Consider the following 21,824-nt stretch of genomic DNA (forward strand, 5'->3'; position numbering starts at 1 on the left):
ATAAAGTGGCACCCTACTTTAAACAAGGACACTCCGTCCCTCCTCAAAAATAATTCAGGCCTACCCACTTGTGCATGAGCTCTTGCCTTTAACTCAGCATTCATTAGCTTAACTTTTACGGCATTAGTCTTTATTCCATATTTTGTGTCTTAGACCTGCAAGATCAAGCTGCAAAGCACCGTTTCCAACCACACAGCTACATTTCATGTTATGTTAGAGACTTAGGATAAGATTTTAGGTTGTATTTTGGATAAACATATAAAAACTGAGGTATGACTGCAACAAAGAACAGAATATGCGACCTAGAATATATATATATTTTTAAAAAGAGTTCAGAAAGAGTAAAAATGAAACTGGTGCAAACCACAGAATTAAATGGTGACGAGGAAAGAACAGATATAAACCAGGAAACCCTGCGAGTATGAAATGAATTATACCAATAATGAAATTTAAGTTAAATTGTTAAATAAGTCGGCATTTTATTAAAAATGAAGGAAGACACTAGGCTTAAAATTGGAATGTAATGACCTCTGAAAGTGAGAAAAACTTCATTATTTCAAAGTAAAAGTCGCACCACTGACGTCATTCTGTGTGGCAGATATTTTATGAAATTTAAAATAAAGTTTTAAATAAATATATTCTAGATATATTTTAAATACGGTGACTGAGATAAACACTGAATATTAGATGAATAAACTTTGTTTATTTGAACACCAATAACTAATATGACTATTTAGTGAACTGAAGGGATTTTTATGCCTTTAAAACCAAAAGTCAGCACTTTCAGTGTTTTACAGAGTGACCCAGATGTATCAGTCTGTGTCCAGAGAAAGGTCCACAATCTGAAGCCTAATTTAGCATCGACAGGTAAACTGGAAGCAAAAGTTACTCACCCATAACTCAACTAGCTACTACAGCAAACTAATGCACTTTTTTATTTTTTATTTTAAAAAATGGTCTCTGTCAAGTTGAGCATTTAAGCACAGTTAAATTCATAAAGTAGTTCTCACAAGAAAGATGAAACCATGGAAACTATGTGAGCCAACCTACAGTATGATGTTTTGGCCTGTGCTGTAAAAAGCCTACAAGTCACTACGAATGCAAATATATTGTCATCATAATATAAGAAACCGAGCGGCTGATGTGTTTGCTACCTTTAATTTGTTTTTCTTTCTTCTATGTACGTGACTTCTCAACAGTGTGAGAGGAATTAGTTGAGCAGCTGTAGCTCGCTGTGGTCACACTGCCCTCAGCGGAAGACCGTCAGCAGGACTAATAGGATTGGATCTTTACTTATTCAGCTCCTCATGCATGCACTCTACAAACACAGACATGTTCAGCAGCTTCATTCACGATCTACACAGGTAAGCTTATAAGCAAGAGCAGGTTAGTCTGTGAGAGAGTAATTCAGCCTCTCTGCTCTTTCAGGCGCTCTGCCAGTGTTGTTGGCATAATGCGGAAATCTGCCCTCACTTCTAATGGGTTTTTTCTCTCACTTTATTATGCCTTTTTCTCTTCGTCCCACCTCACATCATTTCTTTGACACCCTCTGGTGTTTTCAATATTTCCATTTTAACGAGCTCATCCATCTCAGAAAGCAACTTGACATCTTGCGGAAAATTGGCGATCTGCTCCTAAACGTATATGCTGTACATCATTAACAGAGTGCAAAACATTACTGCATTATTGATCTGCTCCAAGGTCAACTGCTAATCAGAAAAAAAACAGCTCAGACAGCTGCTTCACACGCTGACTGACACTGTTGTCACTCTGCAGCCAGCTGTTTCTAATCACACTCTTCAGTATCTGTTGTACAGAAGAAAAGGCGTGATCTGTAGCTATGCAATACTAACATGACAACAAAGCATGTAAACACAAAGTCACAGACAGAGCCAAAGTTCAGATCTTCATATTTGGGTGAAGCACAACCAAAACTGAGAGAGGACAATGATCCACAGCCCAAAAAAATGTATGGATTATATATAAATTATTTTATGACCCACATTCAAACCTTTAAGATTAGAAACAGAAGTTGGAGGATGTTATAACTGATTACTAGGTTTAAAATCCAGGAAGATTCAGACATTTTTATTAGCCAATTCACTGCTCCTGTGTTCTTGTGTTGGGAAAAATATCTTAACTCAAAATAGTCAACTTGCACACACTAAACACTTATCTCACAGATATAGAGCAGAATCTGGCTAAGCCTTTAAATCGAAGCTTTAAGTTTTACCAGTAGTCCTCCAAAGCACTTTAATGCATTCCATTTTATAATAAACAAACAAACACAAAACCTACAAACTGAGCCTTAAATTTCTTAAGTCATCACAATGTTAGGCAGGTTAATGTGAGTGGGGCCAGAAGATCAGACACATTAATATAGGGACTCATGTGTTTATTTAAGCGAGCAGGTGCCATCTTTGGGTCCGCTCCTCTCTAATACGTTCAAGCGTTTCGACCATGTGCTCCAGAAAGCATGAAGGCAACTTCTGGCTGCAAGAACAAGAGCTAGTTTGCTTTTCTGTGTTTGGCTCAATGACATGAAAAAAAATCAAAAAGAAAACCGTGTGAACAAATCAGAAACAGTACGAAGGGTGTGAAATCTGTTACACAAATAACGGCGCCTCTGCTGTGCAGGCCGTCCGTGCAGTGTCAAATTCTGCATGTGGAGTTCATGAAAGACAGCACATACTTAGCCAGCTGACAAAATTTATGTCACTTAGATATATGTGCGTAAATGCACAGATGCAGAACACCTCTCTCTCTTTACATGGGATGTCACACTTTGGTACCAAGTCGATGCTAAATCTCCAAAATCACAGCAGGACTTTTCATAACATAGATGCTACAGGTGGCAAGAGATCTACATGGAGATGTTTGAGTTTGAGTTGCCTGATCAGGAATTTAACAACTTCATGTTTTTTAAAAGAATTCAAAGAGTTTCATCTCGTAATGGCTTTTTTTTTTTTCATTTGTATTCCAGTTTTTTCCTTGGTACCTGTTATTTCCTTCCTGTCTAAGCTCTACAGAAAGAGTTTAAAAGCAGCAGCTTTGTCACCACCAGAGGTACTGTAGCCATACCCTGGATCCTCGAAACAACAAGGTCTGGACACAAACTAGGCCATGGGCCTACTTCTGATGAGTCCCCACTTGACAAGAGTATCAATGTGTATCTGTGGCTTCAGGTCCCAGGACAGCTAATTACTTTCTGTTTTGAGTCCTTAGCTGTAAAAAAACAAAACAAAACAAATAAAAAAACAAAAATTGTTCTATATTGCTGTCCAAAAGTTTCTTGCAGCTGTAAAGAAGGTCAGGGCAAGCCCATTAACATCATCAGACAGACTGCTCTCATTGTTTTAGCTGAATGAACTCAGTTTTAATGAGAATCAGCTCTCATCTCCATTCAGCAGAACAGCTTTATCAGAGTCTTAACAGCTCCAGATGGGCTTGTTTGGCTTGCCAATTTCAATCATTCTGTAACCCTAATTTCACCTTAACCTGAATATTATTTTTAATATGTCACTGATCTCAATTACATGGTAAAACAAAGCCATCAGCAATTGTTTTTAAGCAGAGGATGGACAGGTGAAAGACAGAAAAACAGCTGTTTTAAGATGGATTAACACATAACAGCACCCCGTGGATATAAACATGTTGATGCCTGGGCTTTTGAGATGCAGCCCTGGCACTGCCATCTTCCTTGGGGGTTCTGACTCACCCCAGGTAAAACTTGTTCATTTATTAAAGACGTGCCAGAACCTGGAAACACAGTTTTGCTATGAACATGTTTAAATTGATGTACCTAGTAAGCTGACTTAATAAAGAGGATAAAAGCATTGAGGCAATATAATGGACAAGTTGTTTAAACTATGGGAACCATTTTATAATAGTATCATATTAATCGTTTTAAACATTACACGTCCTGTGAGGTGCGAGTTTACTGCTTCTAAAGGATTCAAGAGAGAGTAAGTAGCAGCCAGGTGCTGCTAATCAGATTCATTTAAATAACTGATTATCAGAAAGTGTGAGCAACTCTGTAAAAGCAGAAATTTTGGCAGTTTGCTGGTCCCGAGCATTCAGTTCAGGTGTGTATTAACACAATTACAAAATCTTTCCAGTTATGGTCATCACAACAACTTCAGACCATGCAACATTCAGATAAACGACGAAAAACCCAAAAGCTACATCTTACAGCCCATGTGAAATTTGTGACAGGAAAATAAGAAAAAGACTGAACAAATACGGCTTGTTTGGAAGAGCTCCCAGAAGAAAGCCTCTTCTCTCTGAAAAGAACACGGCAGCACAGCTCAGGCTTGCAAAGTTGCATCAAGACTTCTGTGGAGACGTCTGACCATAATGCACAGCACGACATTTGGCAAAAACCCAACACAGCTTATCTGAACAAACTCCTCACACCAGCTGTCAGCACGGTGGTGGAGGGCTGATGATTTGGACTTCGTCTTGCAGCCACCAACTCCTCTGTCTTCAAAGTATTCTAATCTGTTGTTAATCTATGTTGGCCAAAACTGCATCACGCAACATCCAAGCACAGCAGCAAATCTACAACACAATGACTGAAAAGGAAAAAAGAATCAAGTCGCTGTAATGACCCAGTCAATGTCCAGACCTCAACCTTATTAAAGGCTCTGGCAGGATTTCAGGAGAGCTGTGCATAAACGAACAGCAACAAATTTAAAGCAACATTGTGAAGAAGAGTGGGACGAAATTCTCTGATTTTTGGTTAGCATCCTCTGCTAACAGAAATGCAGCATAGTATAACAGATAATAGTTTTTTTTTGCCTTTAGATGAGAAAAAAATTCACAACAACATTTTTAGTAAATATGCTAACACTTCAAGAAATATGCTATTAGCCTTATTGCTGATGATTACTGCAGAGCTGTAAATATGAGGAAGGTCAGAAAAGCAAAGCAAATTACAATCTCAGGCTCTTGGATTTGCTCTATAACATAAAAAAACGACAAATTATGAAGTTAGGGGGGAATTTCCCTTAATGACTATTTATTTATCGTTTTTTTATTAACACTTAGAGAAATTGCCTGATCAGGGCCGTGTGGGTGAGATTTGATTAGCAGTGACCTTAAAGCAACCCCACACCTGGCATCATCTGTTGATTTAAGTATCACTAAATTCTGATTGGTGTATAACATAAAAAATTACTTTAAAAGCACTTTTTTTCAGATGAACTGTGCCAGCTTCAAACAACTTGAATTTTAAATTAACCAGGACCTAGAACATGACTTCATTAAAAGGTATCGCGCCTATAATTCCCTACCTGGAAAGAGCAATCTCAGCCTTTTGCCGGGCGATATCTGCTGCCTTCTGCGCTCCCTCCACGGCTCGGTCCACCTTCTCCCTGATCTTACTGGCTCGGAGGGGGATCAGGTTCTTCCTCTTGCCGCTCACCAGGATGTTCTGCTTGTACTTCCCTTCCTCTTTTGTGCCATCAGGAAACGTGGTGCAGCCATAGCCGTGCCGCTTGTTGCTGAGCCACTCCCCTTCGTACTGCAGCCCATCGGACCGCCGACTCACGCCGAATCCGGTCCGCTTGTCGTTCTTCCACTCCCCGCAGTAGGTCTCTGTTGCTGTGGCGTCCACATCGTCTTCAGCGACTGTCAGCTCTGTGTCTGCATCTCCAAGGCTGGAAAGGGTGAAAGGTTACATTAAAATAGTAAATAATCAATCATGGAAGGATCATAAAATGTTGAAATGAAACAGCCAGAGCCAGACTTCTGTGCCACGGTGACTATATTAAGAATATCTACTACTGCCAGCCATTAGGTTATGAGGTGGCGACTCAACTCAAAATAAGCCGGCTCAATCCAGCATACCTGGAGTTTGACGCCAAGCACTTCCATGTAACATCTAAGCCAGATTAAGAAGCTGAAGTTCACACAATGAATGAAACTGGCATTAAACTTCTCCTCAGGCACCGGTCCAGTGGACCAACATACTGACCTTTGACCTATAGTCTCCTTTGGAATGCATGCCAATCCATTTAAAGGCACTTAAGAAGAATGGGTGTTTGTTTTTTCCTTGAATCCCTGTCCTCCAAATGAAGGACAGGTCACTTCATAGTACGTCATTCCACTACCCTGCCACAGAGTTGATATCTGACTCACCACGTTGGACTAACCACGTTCCAAAGTCATTCCAGTCACAATCTTTCAAAGCTAGACTTCCTCTTGCGTGAATCAAGAAAGGAGACCACAGTAGGTGGTGTTATTTGTATGATTTTTGGTGGATAGACTCATGTTTGATTGACATACTTTTCAAGTAAACATTGCTGTTGAGTTAAAATCCTGCCAGAATTTCTTAGAGTGTTAAATGTCTGACTTTTACAGTAAATTTGAACTTTTCAGGGATAAATATATTAGATTGCATAACTAAAACATGACAACGATGATGGGTATCAGTATGATTACTGTGGAACTTGTCAAGGAAGGATCAGTTTTAGTTAACCAACACAGTATGCTGGATTTCTAAGGTTTATTTTGGGGCTTTTTGCCTTCATTTGATAGTTAAACAGTGTGGAGTAGACAGGAAAGGGCTGCAGGTTAGACTTGAACCCAGTCTGCTACGTTTTAGTCATAAGGCATATGCATACCTGCTCAGCCAGTGAGCTAAACTGGTGCCCTAGTATACAGCGTGAAACAGGCTTCAAACTAATGAAAAATTATGTTTGAGAACAAAAGGTTTGGCAGATTGCCCCAAATTTGGATGAAAACTATATGTGCAAAAAGGTCTTTGTGGGTCTTTTATATCTGGTATCCTGCAGCAGCCCAAACCTACCACCTCTATTGTCCACGTGCCATTACCTGATGGTAGAGTTGATATCAGATGCAGCAGAGGACACGGTACTCATGCCAGCTTCACTCCTGAATGAGCTCTGTTTAGACCTCTGGGAGGCCAAAGAGCTCCTGGACTCTGACTTCCTCAGCTTGAGACCTGACAGGATGGATCTTCGAAAAAGCCCGCCCTTCCTTTTCCCCTTCAGCAGCTCAGCCTCGCTGTGCGCTGTCAGCACAAAACCTCCCCGAGACACCGCGGGGCTGCTGCCGCTGCTGCCTGTGCTGCACATGGAGACGCTGGTGGTCAGCGTGCCGGGAAGGGGGGGAGGTCCAGGAACCACTGCCCCAGTCCGGTCCAGCAGAGCTGTCCCATTGCTGTGCTCTGAACCGGAGCGGAGAGAGTTTATGGAGGTACGAAGCGGGGAGCGGATAACGGCTGCCATACCGTAAGGGACGCTCTGACGAACTCCGTAGCCATGACGCATCCCGCCAACCCACTGACCCTGAAATGTTCCTGAGGGGGAAAGAAGAAAACACTGATTAGACCTGATCAAGATCACATGGAGATGCATAAACAAACAACAAAATCCCAACCACTGACAACAATCAGTGCTTTATGGCATTAATGAAAGTCATGAAGTGATAATAATTCGCACATAATGATTAATTTGTACACCTTTACTGTGTCGACTGACACTATAGTTCCCACAGCTACAGAGTCAGATACATAATGAATTCAAAAACGGGAAGAAAATGGATTTCTTTATGGGTTAAATGAGGGATTTCACAAGTGATCATTTCAGTCAGCTGTTATGCAAAATACTTACAGTCGCATTAATTAAAATGTGCCAAAAGGTGCTGCCTAGAAATACCTGTCGTCAACACAAAAGTGTTAAACTGCAGTTGTTATACGGGTGTAGGGCAGCTCAAGTTAAATCCCCATAGAGTTTGTTGTTAACATAATGTCTGAGACTGAGATCCCCGAGGCCTCATCCACCTGAGACTGTCTAAATAAGGGATTTAACCCCTTAACGCCTAATTTTTGTCAAAACTTACATAAACGATAAATTTTAATCAATACATTGCAAAAAATGTGGGATGTAGCAAATATGATAAAAAGATTAAAACGAATTTAAGCACATTAATATTTAATTGATTGTTTTTAATTGCCTGAATAAATGCTTAATTTTCAAAAACTTTAAATTTAACTTTAAATTTTCTGGCAACAATTTCACAATTCAGGCTTTAAAGGTTAATATCTGTCCCTAAATATGGAGTTCAGAGATATATACGGATGTGATTGCACTAATGGTAATTTAACTTGAAATGCAGCATTATAAATTGAACAAAATAAGTGAAAATAATTATTCTGTAATGAGTCTGAATGACAGACGTGCATGAACAGGAAGTCTTTCTGTAAAACGGTCACAATATACAGGAAGATAAGTAATGCCCACAGGATCAGCCACTCAGACTCTTTACAAGAAGAGCAGGTCCAGACTTTGTGTACAGGGGTAACTGGGATCTAACAATACCCATCAGCAGAAAGAAACATGTTTAGGTTTTGGTCTCTAATGTTAATATACAGTGGGGCAAAAAAGTATTTAGTCAGCCACCGATTGTGCAAGTTCCCCCACCTAAAATGATGACAGAGGTCAGTAATTTGCACCAGAGGTACACTTCAACTGTGAGAGACAGAATGTGAAAAAAAAATCCATGAATTCACATGGTAGGATTTGTAAAGAATTTATTCGTAAATCAGGGTGGAAAATAAGTATTTGGTCAATAACAAAAATACAATTCAATACTTTGTAACATAACCTTTGTTGGCAATAACAGAGGTCAAACGTTTACTATAGGTCTTTACCAGGTTTGCACACACAGTAGCTGGTATTTTGGCCCATTCCTCCATGCAGATCTTCTCGAGAGCAGTGATGTTTTGGGGCTGTCGCCGAGCAACACGGACTTTCAACTCCCGCCACAGATTTTCTATGGGGTTGAGGTCTGGAGACTGGCTAGGCCACTCCAGGACTTTCAAATGCTTCTTACGGAGCCACTCCTTTGTTGCCCGGGCGGTGTGTTTTGGATCATTGTCATGTTGGAAGACCCAGCCTCGTTTCATCTTCAAAGTTCTCACTGATGGAAGGAGGTTTTGGCTCAAAATCTCACGATACATGGCCCCATTCATTCTGTCCTTAACACGGATCAGTCGTCCTGTTCCCTTGGCAGAAAAACAGCCCCATAGCATGATGTTTCCACCCCCATGCTTCACAGTAGGTATGGTGTTCTTGGGATGCAACTCAGTATTCTTCTTCCTCCAAACACGACGAGTTGAGTTTATACCAAAAAGTTCTACTTTGGTTTCATCTGACCACATGACATTCTCCCAATCCTCTGCTGTATCATCCATGTGCTCTCTGGCAAACTTCAGACGGGCCTGGACATGCACTGGCTTCAGCAGCGGAACACGTCTGGCACTGCGGGATTTGATTCCCTGCCGTTGTAGTGTGTTACTGATGGTGACCTTTGTTACTTTGGTCCCAGCTCTCTGCAGGTCATTCACCAGGTCCCCCCGTGTGGTTCTGGGATCTTTGCTCACCGTTCTCATGATCATTTTGACCCCACGGGATGAGATCTTGCGTGGAGCCCCAGATCGAGGGAGATTATCAGTGGTCTTGTATGTCTTCCATTTTCTGATGATTGCTCCCACAGTTGATTTTTTCACACCAAGCTGCTTGCGTATTGTAGATTCACTCTTCCCAGTCTGGTGCAGGTCTACAATACTTTTCCTGGTGTCCTTCGAAAGCTCTTTGGTCTTGGCCATGGCGGAGTTTGGAGTCTGACTGTTTGAGGCTGTGGACAGGTGTCTTTTATACAGATGATGAGTTCAAACAGGTGCCATTCATACAGGTAACGAGTGGGGGACAGAAAAGCTTCTCACAGAAGACGTTACAGGTCTGTGAGAGCCAGAGATTTTCCTTGTTTGAGGTGACCAAATACTTATTTTCCACCCTAATTTACGAATAAATTCTTTACAAATCCTACCATGTGGATTCATGGATTTTTTTTTCACATTCTGTCTCTCACAGTTGAAGTGTACCTCTGGTGCAAATTACTGACCTCTGTCATCATTTTAAGTGGGGGAACTTGCACAATCGGTGGCTGACTAAATACTTTTTTGCCCCACTGTATCTGCTGATAACAGTGGAACTCAACTAAAGTCAATTAGTAAATAATGGACTGTAACTTAACACTGCTGTCAATTAATTGCTGGCAAGCCAGTGATCAAATTAGCAGGTGTACCCCCTTTACAAATACGTTAACAAACAAAAAGAAACAAACAAATGAAAACGAGATGGCGATGGAGGTTTCAATGAAACAATCCAAAAAGCCACAGCATGCTCTCCCAGGAGAGGCCATCTTTTGTATACAGTGTGAAATATTTCCAAAACCTACAGCATATACTACATGTAGACTCAAATGTATTAATAATTTCTCATTTATATTTGCCTGTATTTACCAATTTTGTCTCCTTAAGAAATTGTAGGAATGAAACTTTAACACCGTCACACATAGAGCAATTATGAATATCCATATGTTTAAGATTATATATATATATATATATATATATATATGTTTTAGACTCACCACCAAATACGAAATGAAGAATTTGAAAAAACACTGCAAGCCTGGCAAAAACCACCCATAGGTGGGAAGGGTTTTTTTTTTTACCAGTAAATAGTAGCTATCAGCATGCACAACATCACAGCTTTCATCCTGCTAGCTGTCTGGCTGGGCTAGCTTCTCTCTGTTTTCTTTCTGCTTTGCTCTGCTGGTATCTTCACCATCGCGCACTCTTGTTTTTGATATTGAAGGAGAGGAGGCGTAAAGAGCAGTGAGGGGTTTGTGACATTAACACAGTGGGTGCTGCAGTTATGTGGTAAGGTGCACTAACCTACGGCTACTGTGACCCCGAAAGAACCATTTGATTTAGCAGAAGATTACTGAAGAGAGAGGGACGTCGGTTTTGGAGCCAAAAAGGTTTCCTGAGGTCAGTAAAAAAAACTCCTTAGCTCCATAGCTCAGCTTGACTTACTCATACCAAATATTAGTATTTATCTATAAAACCCTCTATTCTATGGTCTCTGGACTACTTAGTTCATTTAACCCAAAAATCCACATTTCAAAGTCAAACTAAAGACCTGAAATAACAATATAAAAACACCAAAACTACAATAGTTTCCCGGCAACATTTGAAAATGAAGGCATCTGCTTCTGGTTTTATTTCTCAATAAAGGCAATACAGACATGACCATTAAAGCATCATTAATGAGGAGTTCCTGAATGACTCAATTAATCGTTATACAGATGATAATGAAAATTTACTGGAGAACAGATTTAATCCAGTGATGTTTAGTTCATCTGTGAGTAATGAACACTTACACCACTTGCTGCAAAGTACTGATTTTTTGTACTCTCTGGTATTTAATTTAACTAATTAACTGTGAGTGCGAACGATTGTCTCTCCGTGTTGGCCCTGCGTCAGATTGGCGACCTGTCCACGGTGTCCAGTGGAGGCTGGGATAGGCTCCAGCCCCCTAGCAACCTGCAGTTTGGTGTAATTCATTCTGCATTTCATTCATTGCCAAGCATTTGTAGATTTCACTAGTTCCTCTTTTTTGTGTTCTCTGTGCTAAGGTGTTGGGAAGCAGTACAGGGGAGTGGCTTCCTTTTGTCACTCCCATTCATTCACACCATGAATCTGCACTGTCCGCATCCCTTGCTACATAACAGTCCCTATATCTCTGTGTTGCAGAAAAGTAGGGCATCTGAGTATGCATATGCATGCATGTGCCGTCATTCCTCTTTCTCTCTCTCACTCTCCATGGAAGTGTGTGTTCCAATAGGAGGCCAAGTAATCCATCCCACCTGCCCATACCTCTGATGTAACAGCACTCTGATTCATTCTGTAGCGAACGCACTCGCTCAAAACCAAACTACATGACCATATAAGGACTGCAACCACATTCTCTGTCTCCATCACAAACACACACAAATGTTTCCCTAGTGGGCTAAAGTGTCGGTGAAATGGGAAGTGCTGAATGAAGACAATATTATAAGCCAATCGTATTCCAGGACACATGAGAACATGATCACACGGGCACAACAAGCACCCAGACGCCGCTTTCAAAAAAGCCCGTGTGAGCGGTGGTGTTAAATCTGAACCTGCCCCCACGAAGTGCTGCCTCATACCACCACTCACCCCCCCACACACACAAAAACAGAGGCTGTGTCACAGACAGCTGGCGAGCACATCTGGCAAGGCCTTTGTAATCACATCAGCACACAGCTGTACGACCATATGAAAGGCGGATCAAAGAACACTCGCACACACATGCACAAACGAGCACCTGTGCAGCAGCTTGACGAGATCAGCATTTCATTAAATGGCCGCCAGAATGCTCCAAGGCCGGCGCAAGAAGTGCTGACAGAGCAGAACGGAAATAACCCGCTGCTACAACAGGTCACGTTCATTTAAAAAGGCAGTTGTGTAAATTATTTTTAAAAAAGAAGCACCAGCCGCATCCAAAAAGGAAAAAACATACAAAATAAATTTTTTAAAAGTACGACTATTACACTGATTTTTTCATAATGCTGCTCCTGTACACAAATGTACAAAATGTAAAGGAGTAACTGCTCACGGTTAAAAATAAAATTAGAATATGAAGCTGTCGGCTTCACCCACAGGTACTTAAAAACTCATTATACCAACACTTTCATTTATTACCAATCCACTTGAAGATATTTCTAAAAGAAAAAGAAAAAATCAGGGCCAAGCCTTTTGCTAATAACCCTTCAGATAGAAGGCAACAATTTAATGTTTCGTACTTCAATTGTCAGCTTTTGAACTACTGAATTTTTTATAGTCTGGCAAAGTTGACTGTAGTTTTGCATCAACCATACAAATATGACAATAAATGAGTACACTTCCCAAAATAATGAACTATCCCTTTAAATTAACGGTATGAGTAAAATGTGAAAAATGGGACAAGTGTTGTTTCATTTGCTGTTACAGTAAAACCTCCAAATATGAGGATTTCTTATGCTATATACAGTGTACTATAGGTAGTATGTAGTACACTCTGAGGGCCCATTCACTGTGCTGGACAGCTTGTTTCTGAGCTACTAGTGTACTAGTGTCTCTGTGTGCAGATCATTGTTTACAGCGCTGCTGTTTACAGTCCAGTTATTATAACAGATAAATATTTAAAATAGCTAACAACAAGCTAAACTGTGACATAATAATTGAACCAAGAAGTAACCGCTTCGGCACCGTCCTGCTAAGCTCAGTGTGTACGATGAGCACAGGAACCCAGAAGAACGTGTAAATGTTTTACATTGTCCTGTATGCCCTACACATTTATGAACCTGTATTTATCCCACATTTCTAAACTACTGGATTATTATTAGCTAAATTACATCTAGGTTATTACTTAACTCTGTGATTCATAGACTTAAATACACTAATATTTCTGTAAATACTGAAAAAAGCAGTATAGCACAATACAAGATATCAGCAGCTTTAAAAATGCCTGCTACATTGAATCAGCACCTTTCTATAGCACTAACACACTGAAACATTGAAACCTTCAAGCATGTAGGAGTTATTGAAGGCTGTGTTAACTGCAGCTGGGTGCACCAAAGAAAATGGCAAGTGAGTGTGTAAATGAATAAATATATGTGAAGCAGTATGTGGGTTTGAGCTTTTTCATGACTTCTTGGAAGCGTATACCACCCTCAGTCTGCCTGTCGCTCTCCATGGTGCTGAAAAATACAGCGTAAGGCAGCTGGCAGTGATTTACTGCAATATCACACCTTACAGAGTCTTAACTGAAAGCAAGTGCAGTGGGGTAACTGTACAGGAGTTTTCTGACAGAAGATACACTGGATTGGATTATCCTGCCGTGGCTGCACTGACAAAACAAACACTGTTGGGATGTCAACGCCTCAACCTCAGGAGTACAGTCGCAAGGAGAATCTGCTCCACAGCTCCCACGCCGACAAAATTTCACTGATTCTGCCTGGAAGCCAACGGGAGGCACAAGCAAAGTGGACTCTCATTGCAACTACTGCAGCAAGGACAAGGCAGCTGCGCGGAAAGAGTTAACACGGCGAGAACAAAGCTGCGGAAACATCACAGAGTCACAGCGATCTGATCACGCGCCAACCCCCAGGCTGAATTCATAATTGTCTCTTTAACAAATGCGCGTGTCTGTCCTCTGTTTCTAGGTTAAAAACCCTCTGCATTATAGGGTCTGTATTTCATTCACAGCAAACAGAAATCTTTAAAGTATTACTGGACTGTACACACACACACAAAAAATGTGATTACACGGCTAGGTGTCTGTGATTCTTAGTCTGTGGTTCTTGTGTGTCCACATTATTGCATAGCAGACTACTTTACAACTCAAAGTATTGATTTGTGATGCACAGCACTTGCAAAGAACAAAACATGGAGCAAGACAAGCTGGAAGGAGCTCAAACTGGTTATTATATGAATTATAAATGTGTTGTTTTACCATGTCAGCACTTGCCCTTGTGCATATGAGAGAGATGGGGAGGGAGAAAAACATAAGACAAGACAAGGCCGAGTTTATCAAACACTTTTTCTCCTTTATGTTGCAGACACTCGGTACAAATGGCTGGTTGTTGCTTGTGGTCGTTGGAGTGAAACTGGTCACAAAGAGCTTTACGACTGCACCAAAAACCGATTGCTTTGGGATCTAGTAGGTTGCCGTGGTGACCAGCAGTTTGGAAGATGCTGACTTGTCGGCGAACACTTGCAAACTATTTTGCAGGGTAAAACAGCAAAACGTGCAGAATGTAAGCTGTGGTAGCAGAGATTAAATCTCACCAGCCGGTGGGGACGTTGTTTTCTGTCTTCATATTTTATGTGTTGCAGGAGTAAATCTGGACTTAGCAAAGCGAGAAACAGGCAGCAACTCACATGTGCTCTCATAGTGGAAAGTTGAAGAGCTTGAAGTCCTTGTCGTTTAGCCTCTCTGTTGCTTGCAAAGTTGTTAAAAATAATTTCAGTCATCATTTTGGGGGCTTTAGTATGTTTTGGATTTATTATTGAAGGTGTTTTATATGAACAAACACCCTGTATATGGCTATGCAGCTGTAAGTTTTATTATGTTCTATCTGCTGTGTTTTCTGTGAGTGTTTCAGATGTGCAGCTATACTGTGCTTGTGAAAACTGCTCATCTACACTTGTTTTGTGAAGTTATATAACACTCTTCATGTCTAATGCATAGCTTGGCAGCAATTATTTAGCAGGCTTTCTTTTACATAATTTACTGTATGTGTGTTTGATGCTGGTTATACACCCATTTTAAAAATATTATTGTTAATTTCTGAAAGAAATTAACACGTTGTTTCTGTTTAGCATGCTGAAGGGAACGTCTTAAAAAAAGACATTACACCTGTGGCTTTTTGAAAACCTCTCAATCTGCTTAGGTCAGTAATGGCAGAACAATAAAAAGGGAAATTGCGTCTACAGTAATAAATCTCAGGTGGACAGATACGCTACAGATAAACTACATCTATATGGATACGCATTTCTAAATCATCGAAGACTTCCAGTAAGCCATCAGCAAGCTGGCTGCAGTCAGTGGTTGCATAAAGGCAGAAACTGCAAAAACAAGAGCAGAATTCACTCAGAAGGAAATGAATGGAAATGAGAGCTAAGCAAGGAAGAAACACGTTAGAAGCGCTTCATCAGCAATGTGATGCAGAGGCAGCCCTCGCTGAAGTCAACATCTATGAGGCTGTAGCAAGCCAAACAGAAGGGGGACGCATGAGTGCAAACCTCTCCCCTCCAGCAGATCCCTTAGACTGCACTAGTCAGTAGGTTAAGGATCACATGAAGCTGTCAAGCTACAGGACATGACAGCGTGCACCACATTTTTACCACTTAAGAAAAGAAAATGACAAGTCTGACTCTGGTAATAGACCCGATATGTCATACATGAAAAGTTTTTTCAATATATTTAGGCCTTCCATAGCACTTGAAACCCTCTCATCAAACATCTTCACAAGATAACTCAATATGTCTGACCATACAAGATTTGAGGTCCTGCTCAGCAGTGGTCCTCCAAGTTAGGTAAAGAATCCTCTGTGCACAGCAACGAGCTTTCCCTCAGTTTGGCTACAGTGTGGGAGAGGCTGGAAACGGCTATTTGACGAGGTGGATTGTTTTCTAAGATATTGAGTATGGATTTAAATCTTTCAGAGACAAACTGAGAGAGTTTGTGAGAGCTACAATCCTGAGTTGCTATACCTGAACAGAACAGGTGAAATAAAGTAAACATGATAAAATCAGGATGTTTTACATTGAAGGTGATCTTTCTCCACTCGCGATGCACTTTTTCAAGTTTCACTACAACTTGGATAATGAACTGGAGAGTGTTTTCAGACACATTGGCATCTTCGAAACTACAGACAACCATGGAGTTTGCCAAGTGGTCTCCAACATGTCTCTAGATCTGTGTGACTGAAGTTTTATTCAAACTAGCTGAAGTCTAGCAGACAGTGGCTAACAGCCCCCTGTGCTGGCTATTCCCCTAATAATGCATACGTATAAGCTTTAATGAAACTTACATGGGTCAGTACTGTAACGGTTCAACCCCTTATAGCTTATATATCATGAAGGAGGATCATGATGCTTCCAGCCCAGGCAGTTGCTGTTCATATAACACTACACCATCCCAAGTGCTTCTCGGGCAAACTCTATCTACGCAGTTAGTAACGCATCAACAACAGTGCGGGGCAGACTTCCAAGACAGATATTTAGAGTTTCATGATTTAGTCAGCACCATTAATCCTCACTGCAACCATAAAACTTCTCCCGTTACATAAGCTAAAGCCTGCAGATGGGTTGTTGTTTTGGCTTTATAGAAGGCACATAATAGTAATGACCCTAGGAAAAAAAAGATAAACAACAAGTTACTGAAAACTTGTTTTTTATGGGCGTTTTTCACTAAAAAAAATGTTTTAGTTTAACAGGGAGAATTAAATCTTATGCATCAATCCTCCTTAATAATTTTTGATTATATTATTCTTATTCTTCTTATTATTATGCTATACAGTGGAGCAGTCTGTAGTGAGAAAAACTACTGAAGAGAGGCAAAGGGAGAGAGAGCCCTGAGGACGGTGCACGGACACATCGGCTGGGGGAGAAAAACAGCAACTACACAAACAGAAGGAAAGACAGATGGTAACTAAAGACAGGTAGACAAGAAAACCGACAGGCAACAAGCCAAGAAAAAGGGCAGTAAAGTCAGGCTGTGCAGGCATGCAGACAAACCCACTAAACTGGTCAAATCACTGAACACTGAAAGCAAGGAAAGTCTGTTCAAAGCTAAACCTCTTCCTGCCTAAATCGCTGTGTGGGACTATTATCCGTTTAAGGGATTTTGCTTGGGCCCCTTTTTTCTGTCTGAGTCTTTCAGATTGCAATTTGAGGATTATTCATCTGCTCAGAAATTTCATAAAAAAGGCTCGCGATAACGCGATGACATTCTGATGACCTGCACATTGAAAAAATGCCTACAATTTTCTGTCATCTTGTAACCAGTGTTTTGGTGATAATAGTTTATCCAACTATGAATGGTTTGGCAAAAAACAAATACTGTCATGTGTCCTTAACCTCAGTCAGTCAGATTTCTTTGTTCCCCATAAAACATTTAGTCTGTTTAACATTCTCATTGTTTGCATCCATGTTCGTCAACTGGTGTTCTTTTGTTCCCCATTTCAGGCTTGCATGATTTGCTTCACAGTCACTGAGTTGGATGTTCTGGGCTGTGAAACAGTCGGTGGGATTTTGTAAGACTTCAGGATCACTTTGCTTTTTTGATGCATTTATTCATTCGTTGAGACCTTCATGTGGATCAAATTGGCTACATATTTTTTTTTATAAATGCATGTGTATAAATTACTTCCCATTTTCTTGTGCAACCCTTAATCAAATGGAGTTCCACAATCCTGTGCTAAGTTTTCAATGTCGTATACGTATGTGCATCTTTCTTACCAACAGAACACGCTTTACTTTCAGAAAGAAATGGTAAAGAAGAAAATGCATGATGTCAACGGCTCAATGAGAAAGAGCATGAAAAAGAAAAGCACAGTGGCCTGGCATTCATAAATAAACTAGCAGCATGACGGCGCTCTTACCAGACAAGTAAAAGATTCCTGAAAACCAGTGGAAGATGAAATACTGAAGGGGATAAGCAGCAAAGATCATAAATAACTCAAACAAGGAATCTGGAAAGGGATCATGACCTGGCAGCAACACGGGGAAGATGCTTTTCCTTTTACGTCAATACAGCAAATCGGTGACCTCATCAACTGTGCAAACTACCGTGGGATTACAATCCTATCCATACCAGGCAAAGTGCTTAACAGGATCATCTTGCACAGAATAAAGGAATTAGTCATCATTCAGCTCCACTGGGCTTCACAGAGAATAGATCCTGTACTAACCGAGATACTGTGTGACCACCGAGCAAGAATGGACGACAGCTTTCTGCTGTACAATTTAAAGTATTCATCACGAAAGGCAGCTCAAAAACGTGTCCAAAGAAGACGCTGTCAATTTTTACCTTGCTAGCAGCAACTTAGGATTTGGACATTTGGATTTGTCAGCCAGTACTATTAAGGTGACCTGGCATTACAGTACAATACCTATCAACAGATGGATGAGAATATAGTAATTTCATGTTCTCTTTCGTTTTTCCTCCTAAGTTTTCCCTGTCAACTGGTCCATACAAGAAGATGGCAGGTATTGAAAACCATTAATCAGTACAAATATAAATACTTCCTGGAAATGACGCGTTGCAAACCTTAACTAAACATGGTGAGATCCCTTTCTTTAATAGCTACAGTTAGATATAAGACTATCAGAATGACAGCACAGAATGATTTAAGAAAAACAACTTCAAATCAGATAACCAAGTCAGGGACACGTTTTAGGAGGCAGGCATCTCTTTTCCAAGGTACACACTTTCATGAATGTAAACATAGAGAGTTTACAACAAGGTGAAAATTACTGGTGACACTCAACAGCAAGGCCAGATTAGACATTACCAGAAAACATCTAAAATAGCTGCACAACCAAGATTAACTTGTACTCAAAAAATAGAAAGACAAAAATATGGAGAGGGAGAGCAACGGCTCACGATCCAGTGCATATCATATTATCTGTCAAATATGGGGGTAAGTATTGTTATGGCATGGGCATCTATGGCTACCAGTGAAAGCGGGTCAGCAGTGTTTATTGATGATGTGACTGTGCTATATACTCTGCTCAGATTCAGCCAAATACTGCAAAACTGATCAGACAGTGCTCCACAGAGCAAATGATTAATGACCCAAAGTATACCGCGAGAGCAATCCGAGAGTTTCCTAAGGCGAAGATATGAGATCTTTCACAGTCACTTGTTCTCAAGCCAACACTGGAGATAAAACTGGATGCAGACAAACAAGCAGACGCTGAAGCCGGCTGCAGTAAATGCCTGGTAGAGCATCTCAAGGGATGAAACACAGCATTTGTTGATGAGTTCTAAATTTCAAACAGGCACTACAGCAAAATATTTTCATCCAAGCGTTGAAAACAATCTTTATACTTAAAGTGGCATTAGTTTCTGCTAAACAATTCCTGATTAGTTAATGTAATACTTTAGTTAATTCCCTTAATCATAATCACATCTTGTTGGATTTAAAAATACAAAAAAGCTAATATTTCCCAAAGATGTATGGAGCTAACTATAACTAATACAGATTATTAGTAATAAGGTTACTGCCAACACAGTCAACATATCCAGTTTAGCAGTACTTGGGTCGCCCTTTAGCAAAAGCATTCAAATGTCTAATATTGCTATTAGACATTTGAATGCTTTTAGCAGTTGGTTGAGGGTGACTTCCTGACTCAAGGAATACTGCTACCTCAACCCAAGAGTTTCTCAAGACAAAGAAATTGGATATTCCTCAATGGCCAAGACAGTCACATAATCTCAAACCAATACAGCACGCTTTACAGTTACTGAAGACAAAACTGGAAGGAGAGACCCACGAACAAGCAGCAAGTAAAGGCCTGGCATCACAATGGAAGAAATTCAGCATTTGCTGACGTCTGTGACTTCTAGACTTGCATAACATAATTTTTAATTGTGTTAGTTTGTCCAATTACTTTTTTAACTTTTTTAACTTCTGGAAATAGGGACTATGCCCAGGAGCTGAAATTAAATTAAAGAAATTAAAGTCAGTAATTCATTCACTTGATTGTTTTATTTAAAATCCACATTAAAAAAGACCACAATTACAACAAAATAACAAAACCAAACAAAGTTTCCCTGTGAAAAAACCCTATGGACCTAACTTTACATTTGGCCTCAGCCATAAATGTAGTAATATTACAGTAAAGGCTGTAAAATGGTGAGATACCTACATGTTTTTTAGTTCCATTGTAGAGCCAGGATTAATCCTTTTAACAGCTTTGCCAGATGGACAATTGAGCTTTGTGACTTATATAATGTTTTTTCTAATCTAACCAAGTAGTTTTGGTACCCAGAACTAATCAAAGAGTGTGTGAATATGAAAGTAAAAAATAAAAGGAAACAACAATGGTGCCACACAACATCTTGAAACAAAACTCAACATTCTAAAAATCCCATGGGACAAAGCATACATCATCACTAACCCTCTAGTGACCTTGTTTGGATTTTTTAGGTGTTCTCTCTAAAAAGAGGAAATAAAATAACAAAGGATATCAATACTGTGCACTGCAAAAGAACAACTGAAAAATAAATAAGAAAGGTATCTCACAACTTTAGGGCTTTTATTTTGAAAATAACATGCTTTGATTTGACTTATAACCTTCTATCATATTGCAGACCTCCCAGGAATTTATCTTGAGGACTTCCTGCTTTTACAGAAATACAGTTTACACAAATAAAGGTGAGCATGTCAAAAACAATCTATAGCTGCTAGAAATGCTGAAGGCAGAAATGAAAGGAGATGGCCAATCACATTCAATAGCATTCAGTTAACAAGTTAACTAATGCTATTAAAAACTACCACTAGCAAACCAACATCAGCAACTTTGCTAACAGCAAACCTACCTTGATAATGACATCAAAATAACATGATTGAAATATTTATTTATCTGTAAACAGCTTTAATCGTTGCTTATAATGTTTTAAACCAAAATGCATAACATCTGCTGGTTTCAAATGTTTCTTCATCCGAATGGACAGTCTAAGAATTGCAGGTAAAATACTGGATTCACCTGACTTGCATGACACTTCCTTTGAATTTACTTTCTTTCAAGGCTAAAATAATCAACAGGATAAGCCTCAGAATTTGGGAAATTTCAATATTTCTCTTTTTGATGAGATTTTACAAAGCAAAAAAATCTTAAAAATAAACTAATCATAAAAATAGACAGTAGAAGGACAGAATACATGAAACTAAGTTGAGTCAAATGAGAGGAAAGGGCTGTCTGAATATGCAATTCCTACTTGTGACTTGTCATAGTCACAAATAAGAGTTCAAACTGTTTGTGAATTGCTTTTCCCTTCCTCTCTTCCACACAGAGGTGAGAAGTGAAGGTTTTCCTGCAAACAGCAATCCTGAAGCTGACGGGGACTGAGACAACGCTCAGAAGACTTCAGCCGTGCTCACGGTTGTAAGCCTGTTAGGGTTGTCTGAGACCTCGAGCATTATCTTGGCCATGTCTAAGATAATTCTGTGTAATAAGTCCATTATATGCTGGTTACATGAGTTGCTATAGGGCATGAGCTAACTACATGGCCGACTGGGTGAAAGAAAGCAGAGTGGCACTTCTGACCGAAGTGATTCCTCCCACACACACTGAAAATATATTCTCTCAAATATATTCTTTTACACATGCTTGTTATTAGAGATGGCACGATACCACTTTTTTATGTCCGATA

At 40.0% G+C, this 21,824-nt stretch overlaps 1 protein-coding gene across 4 annotated transcripts in view; it reads right to left on the minus strand.

The window, feature by feature from the left end:
* jph3b (junctophilin 3b) overlaps positions 1–21,824 on the minus strand; it is a 103,622-nt gene that overhangs the window by 27,324 nt on the left and 54,474 nt on the right. For all 4 annotated transcript variants that reach the window (XM_082540528.1, XM_082540527.1, XM_082540526.1 and 1 more), the window contains exons 2-3: positions 6,838–7,324; positions 5,295–5,660 (exon numbers count right to left, since the gene is read on the minus strand). In XM_082540528.1, coding sequence (XP_082396654.1) covers positions 5,295–5,660; positions 6,838–7,295 — 824 coding nt within the window. In that variant the 5' untranslated portion in view covers positions 7,296–7,324. The remainder of the gene's footprint in view (positions 1–5,294; positions 5,661–6,837; positions 7,325–21,824) is intronic.

Source organism: Aulonocara stuartgranti, assembly GCF_965226115.1.
Source record: "Aulonocara stuartgranti genome assembly, chromosome: 7".
Classification (NCBI taxonomy): domain Eukaryota; kingdom Metazoa; phylum Chordata; class Actinopteri; order Cichliformes; family Cichlidae; genus Aulonocara; species Aulonocara stuartgranti.